Source organism: Panicum hallii, chromosome 4, assembly GCF_002211085.1.
Source record: "Panicum hallii strain FIL2 chromosome 4, PHallii_v3.1, whole genome shotgun sequence".
NCBI lineage: Eukaryota > Viridiplantae > Streptophyta > Magnoliopsida > Poales > Poaceae > Panicum > Panicum hallii.
The window spans coordinates 421042-432362 of NC_038045.1; the positions used below are offsets into that span (position 1 = coordinate 421042).

Consider the following 11321-nt stretch of genomic DNA (forward strand, 5'->3'; position numbering starts at 1 on the left):
CAGGCAACAATAAAGATGTTGCCTTGCCCTCAAGCTGCAGAAAGTGCCGCTCTTCGAATGACACCATGATTTCCTCGGCTTGATTGACATTTTGCATGTAGTAGTTGTGCAGGTCCACACAATATTGACCTGCTGCCCGAAGCTCAGAGACACTAAGCAAGGCCTTTCCAACCCTGTACTTTGGATTCTCAGAAGTGTAAGCCCTTGTGACCGGTTGTTTTATCCGCTCCACCTTTTCTCACCCTCTGAGATTCTCCCGCTTCGTCGCCATCGGCCTACTCTGCTTCTTCCTCACAGGATTAGCCTTGCTTGGCTTCTTGGGAGCGGTAAGCTGGCTCTGTCGGAACAGGTGGAGGGGGGGTAACCTGAGGCTGAGTAGGGACAGGAGGATGCGGATCCGATAACGCTTCCCGTGTATCCGGCAGCTGTGGGCATGGCTCAGATAACGTCGGTGGCACTGCAGCACTCTGTGGCTGAGGTTGACTGGTCGGTACTTGAATCTGCATCTGCTGGATCAATATGAATACCAGCTCTCCGCCACTGAACCCTTCTCGCAACTGCATCCCGCAAAGTGGTGGTCATGTCATCTGGTGGCACCTCCAGCTTGATATTCTTAGCAAACTCATGCACGTAGTCAATCTTGACCACAACACAATCAGCCCTGACCTGCAACAACAACAACAACAACAACAAAGCCTTTAAATCTCAAGCAAGTTGTACATACCAAAAGAAAAAAACAAAAAAGAAATAGGAGAAAAGAAAAGAGAGGCAAAGACCAATGCACTGACCTGGACACCTTCAAGCTGGGACATACCGGGATACACAAGCCCGTTCCCGACCTCCATGAAAGATGAATCTCCGACCAGCTGCACGAGAAGACTGCATCGGGTCGGACGAGCCAAGCCATCTATCGTATCCGGCTCCACTGATGTGGGGCACAATTGCCCTCTCTGTCCCTCTACTCTGAGAAGCACCCGCTGCAGTACAAGCGAAGCTGTCCCTTCTCTCTTCACTCATCGTACTCCCCAGCAAATCAGGGAACGACAATCCCTGAGACTCGAAGATGGTCTTTAGCTTTCCAAACATCTTCACCGTCACCTGAGACTCGATATCAGTCTTTAGCTCTCCATACATCTCCATCTTCACCTGCTTTTTGATCTCATCTATGTCAACCTTTGCTGAGGAGTCTCGAGTTCGCTTCCGGTATCTGCCTTTGTGTTCAGGGAACCCCTCCTTCCAGGTCAACTGACTGGAAACACCACGGACACGACCCCGTTGCTCACGGGTTCCCAAAGCCCTGGTGAGCGCATCAAACTCCCTCACTCCTTCATTTGAACCTTGGCTGCTCTCTATCAAAGCCTTTTGAGCAACTTCCTCAGCGCTCGTGCTGTAGAAATTGATATTGCCATCCTCCGTGAGCTTTGACCTAGCACGCATAAATGGTGCCAGCCGTCCCTCAAACGATTCATAGGGATTCTCAATGCCCCTCTCTGCCAGCATCTCATCCTCCTGCTCCCACTTGCGTTGCTTTCCAGCATATCCCGCTGAGCCAAGGTGGTGGTCAAGCTCGTTCCGCGCTCGGAGACCCCGAAAATACTCACTTGACTGTTGGAACTCGGGAGCATTCCACTTTTCAACAAGCTCGTCCCAGGCTTTTTTGGTCAAGTCCGCATACTTGTCAAAAGGGTTCTCTTTCTTCTTCCAACACTTTAAAAGCCTGCACGACAAAACAATAAATCTGCATAAGTGACAGTAGATAATGAAAAAATGTTAGTAAATGACAATAGTAAGTGATAACACTTTACTTGTTCTTGTAGCTCCTCCAGGCTTTAGAGATGATCTTCATAGCATGCTTCGTAGCCTTATCGTGCAACTCTATCGGATATTCAACATAGGGTTGAATATTGTTTTCGAAGATTCTCTTTTTGTCGTCCCAAGACAAGTCATCGAAATGTTCCAAGGTGAGTGGCACCCTTTGCCGGGCAGTGAGGCCACAAATCCGTGCTAATCTCACCAAGATTGACGGGTCTTCGGGTGCTGCCTCAGAATTGAGCCGGCCACAACTTTTCACATCTAATGGCCACCTTGTCTGTGACCTTTTCTTTCTGCCAGCACCAGACGTGCTAGCTCCTGAGTGTGACCGTGCCGGCCATCCTGATGATGCTCTGTCATCTGTAGGTTGCTGCACACTGTCCTCACCGCCTGCAGCTTGCTGCACACTGTCCGGACCACTGGACATCGTGCTACATGAGAAAGAAAAAAAAACAGATACAACCATAGAGTAAACGCTCCGAATCAGATACAACCATAGAGTAACCGCATGAATCCCATACCTAGGCCTAGACATGCTTAATGCTTTAGTGATACATATTCTCGCAAAGTAATCTCCATTTTTTGAAATATATGACTTAATCTTTGGTCATTAACCGCTCTTTTTTTTTATTTGGCTAGGTTGGTCTCTTTTTGCTCTTGATAATTTGATTTGTTTTCAATTCTGTGTAGCAAAACATACTATGTGTGTCCATGGAAGATGTTTCTTGCCTCATACATCCATATGTAGGGTATGAACACTGACTAATTAGAAAGGGGGAAAGCTCACCTACGGTGGCAGTGGACGATGCTACGGTGGCTTGGGCGGCGCCGCGGGGCCGGGAACGACGGCGCGACGGCTCGGGGAAGGTTCGACGGCGGCGGCACTCGCGGGGACGGGAGCTCGGGCCCGGGGGGCGCCGATAGCGCGGAGCGGCGCTGCGGGGCCGGGACGACGGCCGCGAGGGAGTGACGGTCTGGCTCAACGACGACGGACGGCGCGAGAGGACGGCGCGGCGGCGGGGAGCAGAGAACGGGTGTGAACGATTTGAAAATTTGACCTAAGTCCCAAGAAGGCCGAGCGGCGCGTTCTAACCGGGGAATGCGCGACGCGTGGTACCCACGGCCCGTCGCGCATTGGTGTGGGACTGGGCCCCGAGGGCTCACCCGTTCAATCTGTTCGTGGTCTTATGCGCGACCCGCGTTACCTACGGCGCGTCGCGCATGATTATATGCGCGACGAGCCGTAGGTAACGCGCGTCTCGCCTTTGATGCCCCCGAGATGGTTGCCTGATCAGGCGCGCGTTGGGAGGGGATTTTGTCCCACCTCGCCAACGCAAGGCGAGTGCGTCCAGCTTATAAGCTTGGGCGGTCTTCGCCGTTTCGAATTTACAATACATGTACCTTTGAGCCGCAGTTTCCTCTCTTTGCCCATGCTGGCGGTGTGGGTCTGGGGCCCGAGGGCTCCCTTGCCGGTCGAACCAGTTCAATCTGTTCGTGGTACCCTGCGGGTTGAGCCCGGTGGCCCCGGACCCCCAACCGGGGTAATTTTTTTTTGTTTTCTCTCTTTAGGCACAAGTGTTTTCCGCCCGGACCCTCTAGGTTCTGCCCGGACCCCCTTAGAACCGGAAAATAATTGCAGATACCGGGTAATGCGCGACGCGCGGTACCCACGGCTCGTCGCGCATTGGTGTGGGACTGGGCCCCGAGGGCTCACCAGTTCAATCTGTTCGTGGTCTTATGCGCGACCCGCGTTACCTACGGCGCGTCGCGCATGATGATATGCGCGACGAGCCGTAGGTAACGCGCGTCTCGCCTTTGATGCCCCCGAGATGGTTGCCTGATCAGGCGCGCGTTGGGAGGGGATTTTGTCCCACCTCGCCAACGCAAGGCGAGTGCGTCCAGCTTATAAGCTTGGGCGGTCTTCGCCGTTTCGAATTTACAATACATGTACCTTTGAGCCGCAGTTTCCTCTCTTTGCCCATGCTGGCGGTGTGGGTCTGGGGCCCGAGGGCTCCCTTGCCGGTCGAACCCGTTCAATCTGTTCGTTGTACCCTGCGGGTTGAGCCCGGTGGCCCCGGACCCCCAACCGGGGTAACTCTTTTTTGTTTTCTCTCTTTAGGCACAAGTGCCCCAGGGTCCCTGGGTTCCTCCCGGAGTAGGTTTTATAAGCGACGCGCGTTATCTACGGCTCGTCGAGCATTGTTATATGAGCGACGCGCCGTAGGTATCGCGCGTCTCGCCTTTCTTGTTTAGTTCCAGAACTGAATGTCCAGAACAATTAAAGTCACAACCATTCAGTTCTGGAACTGAAAATTCACACATATTCATATCTCACAAATATGAATTCGTACTTCACAAATATTCACACATTATCATATCTCACAAAGGCACAATTAAAGTCACACTTTTACCATATTTCACAAAGGAACAATTAAAGTCACACAATTCCCATACTTGACAAAGGAACAATTAATATACATTGTGTGCCCAATCATTTTGCTACTTTCCGTTGTTCCCTTGGTTTTTTGAAATTCTTGACTTTTTCTTTATGGTCGTTGCGCAAGTAGGGAGTTTCGTTGGCCGATGGTATTCTTGGCTTCATCATTGAGGTGGCGAAAGGAGGTATCTCATCAAACTGATCGAACTCTTCCTCGTCGACCGCATTCTCAACACCGACGATTCACCGTTTTCCAGGTATAACCACCTTGAGTCTTTTGTTTGTGGTGTCGGAAACATAGAACACTTGAGCCACATGTTGTGCGAGGACGAAAGGGTCCGTCTTGTATCCGTGACGGCTAAGATCGACACTAACGAACCCGTACTTGTCTTTTTGTACACCTCTATTTGCATCAACCCAATTGCAACGGAAAAGAGCAATTTTAAAACCGTGAAAGTCAAGCTCCCATATCTCTTGTATTTGACCATAGTACGCAGTTTTGTCCTCTCTGTTAACATCGTAAGCATCAACACGTACACCACTATTCTGATACATGCTTTTCTTATCTTATCGTTCGGTGTAGAACGTGTATCCATTTATGTCATACCCTTGGTATGTCATAACGGTGAATATAGGACCAAGAGCCAAAATTTTGAGTTGTTCACTTATAGGAGTATCTGATCGTGAAATTCGATTCCGGAGCCAACCACAGAATTTGTTCATGTGTTCCTTTGCTAACCATGATTCACTGTGTAGAGGATTCTCTCTAAGCAACAGCTCGTTGTGCTCATCGAAGTACTCAGACACAATGTCCATTTGTTGCAACACGTGGAAATGAGCCCTATGAAATAAATCTCGATCTGGAATTATAGCCTTCTTCCCGATCGTCCCCGTGCCTGTGAGCCTCCCCTCATGACGAGACTTGGGAACACCAACCGGGTTACTTGGGTCAGCGTAGTTTAGAGCCCACTCAATGGCTTCCTCTGTACAATATCCTTGTACCATGCTGCCCTCGGGGAAAGCTCGATTTCTTACTAGTGACTTCAAGATGCCGTTGAATCTCTCGTACGCATACATCTGGTGAAGGAACACAGGACCAAGTAGCTTTATCTCCTTGATAAGATGGCCCGTGAAATGAAGGCTGATATCGAAAAAGGCAGGTGGAAAATACATCTCAAGAACGCACAAAGTTTCATAGTGCTTCTTTTCCAATAACTCAAGATCTTCTTCACTTAGAACCTTTTGACCAATTGCATTAAATAAAAAGCAAAGGTTCATAATAGCCTCCCGAACATTGACCGGTAGGATATTCCGAATTCCTACAGCAATCATCTGCGTCAGCAATACATGGTAATCATGAGACTTTATGCCGGGAGATAGCTTTAGATCAGGCATTGATACAAGCTTCGAGACGTTGGTTGAGTAGCCAGTTGGAACTTTCACACTTTTCAAGAACTCGCAAAACTCCTTCTTCTCATTCTTTGAAAGGGTGATGCATGATGTGGGCAGCTCCATTCTTTTAACGGAGTCATCATTGAGCCACAACTCTTCTCTAATTTTCATTTTCTTCAGATCAGCTCGTGCATGTGCGTGATCTTTCGTTTTTCCATCCATATTAAGCAATGTGCCGAGAAGGCTCTCACAGACATTCTTCTCCATGTGCATCACATCAATAGAGTGACGGACGTCTAACTCCTTCCAATACGGTAGCTCCCAGAAAATCGACTGCTTCTTCCACATGTCATCTTCTTCAACAACGACCTTCTTGCCCCTCTTGCCTTTCTTCTCTCCTTTCCGCTTACCGAGGACAACATGGACATTCTTAACCATTTCGTAGACATCATGACCTGAGAAATGCGGAGGAGGACGCCTCTTCTCGGCCTTACCGTTGAAGTGATCACACATGTTCCGGAACGGGTGTTTCATTCCAAGGTAGCGTCTATGTCCCATGTACACTATTTTTTTTGACTCACTCAAGTACTCAGAGTCTGTCTCTCTCAAACAATGTGGGCACCCGCAACCTACTTTCTTGCTCTGTCCGGACAAGTTCCGTGCCGCTGGAGAGTCACTGATAGTCGCGAACAAAATGGCTCGAAGCTGAAAGTACTCACGCTTGTACTCATCCCAGACATCCACTCCTTCACACCACAGCAACTTCAGATCGTCAACCAAAGGACTGAAATAAGAGTCGATGTCATTCCCAGGTTGATGTGGCCCCGGTATCAAGCCCGACAGCATAATGTACTTCCGTTTGTTACACAACCAAGGCGGAAGGTTGTATATCGTCAGAACAATTGGCCAGGTGCTATGTGTGCTATTGTTCATGAATGGGTTCATGCCATCTGTGCTCATTGCAATCCTAATATTCCTCGGATCTTCCGCAAATTTAGGATATCGCAAATCTATGTTCCGCCATTGTGTGGCATCAGCAGGATGTCTTATCAACCCGTCCACCTTATGCTTCTCCTTGTGCCATCGCAACAATTCTGACTCCTTTTTGTTTGCAAACCAGTGCACCAATCATGGAACAATTGGAAAGTACCAAAACACCTTTTTAGGTCCGCCCTTTCTTCTGTTGCAGTCCTCATCATCACCACCATCTTTTCTACGGTTGAATCGATTGAGTCCACAAACAGGGCACTTCTCAAGGTCCTGATAATTCGAGCCACGATAGAGAATGCAATCATTCTTGCACGCATGGATCTTTTCCACCTCCAATCCCAACGGGCAGATAATCTGTTTGGCCTCGTAAACGGTCTCAGGGACGGTGTTGCCTTGTGGAAGCATGTCCTTAAGGAGTGCTAACAACTCCTTGAAACTGCCATCACTCCATCCGTGGATTGCTTTCAACTGGAAAAGCTTCACCATCGCAAATAGCCTTGAGTATTTCAATCCACAACCAGGATAGAAAGGTTTCTTAGAGTCTTCGATCATCCTCTTGTACTTTCCGAATTCGCCTCCTTTGAACTCATCGTCGCCGTGTCTGTCAGCATTGCAAACCATCTCCTCTATGTTATCAACCTGTCAAGCCAGACATGAAAAGTCATATTAGCACGACCTTATTATACTAATTGTAAGCTTTATTATGGGACCGGGTCTGAGTACTACCTGTTCCATGATGTCGGCATTGCTCAACCCTAGTATATCCGCCTCATCCACATCGTCGTCCTCTTCTTCGACAACGCTATGGACCTCCCTCTCCACATAGGAATCTGTACTCTCTGCTTCATTAAGTCCTTCTTCACCGTGTTTATTCCAACATCGATAATCCTCCATGAATCTACGTTTGATCAAGTGTGATTTCAACACGTGCTCTTGAAGATATCGCTTCTCATTTTTGCAATTTTTGCATGGGCAATAGAGATACTGTATACCATTGTCCACCATATCTTTCTTCGCGTTCTTAATGAAGGCTTCAACACCATCCATAAACTCCTTGCAAAGGCGTGGACCATACATCCAACCCCGATACGACATCTATATAGAATATGAAATCAAAACGTTAGGATTCTCATAGTTTGAGGCCATGCACAACTAGTGTTTAAGTCAAATATTGTTAGATGGCAAATGACATGATATCATGTGCTAGAAAAAATATCAAGTACGACGGTCATTTAGATCTAGAGTTGCGCTAAATTTTATTGGCCCAAAATAATCGATATCATGTCGGAGGTACCTTGCCAACTGCCCCCGCGACACACGACAGCAAGAAGAGGCACGATCGTGTTCCTGCCGCCCGCCGCAACACGCTCCCCACGAGATCTCCACCGCCCGCCGCGGCAGATCCACCCAGCCGCACATCCGCCAGCACCACTTTCCCCAGATCCACCCAGCCACACCACCAAAGTATCAGACTGCAAGTTCGGACAGCTTGTTCGGACCTCCAGACCCCCAGGCGGGTCTTGTCTGAGGTGGGAAAAAATGCAAGCATGATCTGAGACGCGCCATCCAGTGGCACGTCTCCCATCCGCCTGATCTGAGACGCTCCATCCAATGGCGCGTCTCCCATCTTCATGATCTGAGACGCGCCTTCCAGAGGCGCATCTCCCATTTGTAAAGCGAGACGACGAGCGCCTGGCCGATGTCGAACTCGAGCCCGCATGATCTGAGACGTTCCATCCAATGGCGCGTCTCCCATCTGCACGATCTGAGACGCGCTTTCCGGTGGCGGGTCTCCCATTTGTCTCAGTAAAGTAAAGCGAGACGCGTCCTGGCTATTTATCGACAGAAAATTATAGTCACGAGATATACTGCTGAACGAGATGGCCACGACTGAAATCCCTCTCCCCAGCGTCCCGGAGACCGAGGACCTCGCCACCACCAAAATCCCCCTCCCCAGCGTGCCGGAGACCGCGGCGCTCGGCATCAACATTTTCGGCGCATCCTCCGAGACCGCCGCGCTCCCGGACTGCACCGCTTCGGAGACCACGGCGGTCGACACCGGCAGATCTGCGGTGCCTCCTCCAGCGGGCTTCTCCACCACCAGCCGCAGATCTGCGACACGGGGACCACAGCTCCCTTCACCACCAACATCCCCGGGCTTCTCCACCAGCAGCCGCAGATCTGCGACACGGGTACCCCCCATTGTTGCATGTATTTGTTGGAATCGTCACATTCTGCCTGAATCTGCATCAAACCCACGAAACCCACGGAGGAAGCTTTTCTTTCTTTGCTTTAGTGGTACTACTCTATCGATTTCTATTGTCTCACCAAACCCACGAAACACGAGCTGGTCCAGGATGAAATTTCCGAGCTGGTCGAAGCTGTTTAGCTGCTTCGGCGGCTGCGTCCCCTGCAGCGACTGTTCAACCAATGTCACCCTAAACTGTTGTAGCTCGGGGAACAACAACGCTTACAGGGGGCAGGACCATGATTCAGCTCGCGAAGCTGCTAGCGCTCATAAGCCAGCTCCAATGCCTGATTTAATATCTATGTAATAATTGATGTCGATGTAATAATAATTACTGGATTTAGCCTAGACATTGTAATGTATTGTGACATTATTCGTATTTGAGACAATGTAATGGAATGTTCGTTCGGTTTCAAGGGATTCCTTCCATGTACGTAATGTAATATGTAATTTGTATTGTACGCTACAGACGCGCCCCACCGCCCCCCCTCTTTTAGGGGCCCTGGATCAATACGAGACGCGCCTTGCTAAGGCGCGTCTCGCATTACTATGCGAGACGAGCCTTACTAAGGCTCGTCTCGCATTACTTTCAAGCCCACCAACGGCGCATTGAGGTGGGAATAAATGCGAGACGAGCCACGTTAAGGCGCATCTCAGATCTCAAAACGATCGGAGACGTGCCCTCCCACGGCCCGTCTCGCATTTGTCTCTTACCCTCCCCCACCCCACGCAGCGCCGCGCCCGCATTTTTAGCGCGACTCTCTTTCTGTAATCTGAGACGTGCCCTTAGAGGCTTGTCTCAGATTGCTTGCTCCTATTTGCTGTTTTGACGTAGTGAAATGAACGTTATTGCACACTCCATGCTAGATCACTTAACACAAAAGAAAGCAAAGCCCTGGTATTTAACATTGTGAATCCAGTTGAAGATTTGAATCCTAACTAATTGAACGCACAAAGACAGTAGAGACCGCATCAATTGACCAAACCAGCGTGAACATCTCTTGGCAGGGCGGAGGCAAACAAACCTATGGAAAATTTCTGAGCCGTGGAGCATGGCGCCCACCGAGCAGGTGGAAACGAACCCATGGAGGATGTCCTAGGTGCTGGAGAGGATGGCGCTATAGATGATGTGGAGGCTTGTGGCCAACTCGACCTTGCTCCATCTTGCAGAGGCCACCAGCGGCATTGCATACGCCCTCTCCTTCATGGGGCCGTCGGCTGCGTCCGCCGCCATCGCCGCGTATCGGCATCTCCTGTGCACTGGTGCGGGACTGCAGGTAGAGGAGCAGGTGGTGACGAGGCCACCGCAATGCGAGCGGCTTGTGGTTCAGGGGCGCGCGCGGAGCCCACACAGCGGCCACCAGCACCCAGACCACCATCGCCTCCGCCGCCGCCTGCGTGCCGTCGCCGTCGCCTCCATCTCCCCTCTCTTAGACATTCATGTGATTCTGAAAAAGTAACCTTACTGAGTAATTTTACATCTATCAGGTACCAGCAGCCATGTAAAGAAAGGAATGTCAAGCAATATTTAAGAATCAGCATGAAGTTCGAAAGAAAAAAAAGGAGGAGTTTAATAAGTTTGTAACAACATAAAATTGTCTCTAGAATTCAGAAAAAGTAACAGAAGCTTAACCCATATTCGGCGTAGCACTGAAAATACTAAAAAGATACCTGGAAACACATATCAATTTTTCTGAAGTCAAATGAATCCCTAGGAAACCCTCACCCTGATCCAATTGCTATGTTTGGACATGTATAATCTAAATCTATGTGAGCAGAGAAATATCAGAAATAATAGCCATACATCATCAATGGATCGATTCAATTGGAACATGGAAACGAATTACCTTTTCAATTATAGAAAGAAATCGACAAACTGTTTAACATCTGATCTTGATTTTGCTTGTCATGGTGATGCGGCCACACGGCATGGGAGAGAGACGTGCATGCCCGCAGGCTAGTCAGGTCGGAGACGCGAGGCGCAGGTGGAGGATGGGGAGCCCCTGGGATGGCCGCCCCCACACGGCGTAGGCGGAGGATGGGGAGCGGAGGTCGTCGTGTGGGATCTCAGCGAGGAAGGAAGGGGAGGCGCAAACGGATGCGGATGAGGAATTTAGATGCAAGTCTCACTTACAGAAATTTTGATGCAAGTCTTGCTGGCGTGAGATCGGACGGCTCAGCCGACGGCGCGCAGGCCACGGCGTCGACGTGCGTCGCCGGCGGCCGTGCCCGTGAGGGCGGTGGTGCCGGGAGCTGGCACCGTCGCGGCGAGGCAGTCGGCGCCACTGAGGGTGCCGGTGTGGTTGGGGAAGACTGCGGCGGCGCGGCGCACGGAGGACGGGCGCGGCGGCGGCAGGAAGGCCGCGGACGAGTCCGACGGCGAGGAAGGGGAGAAGATGATGCCGCCGCACGTGGTGGCGGCGCGGCGCAACGCGCGCTCAT

At 50.3% G+C, this 11321-nt stretch overlaps 1 protein-coding gene across 1 annotated transcript in view; it reads right to left on the minus strand.

The window, feature by feature from the left end:
* Positions 1–10113, minus strand: part of LOC112889037 (glyceraldehyde-3-phosphate dehydrogenase-like) — a 21667-nt gene extending 11554 nt beyond the window's left edge. The window contains 2 exon segments of the mRNA XM_025955511.1: positions 1023–1707; positions 10033–10113. Coding sequence (XP_025811296.1) covers positions 1023–1707; positions 10033–10113 — 766 coding nt within the window.
* Between the last annotated feature and the right edge of the window lie 1208 nt (positions 10114–11321).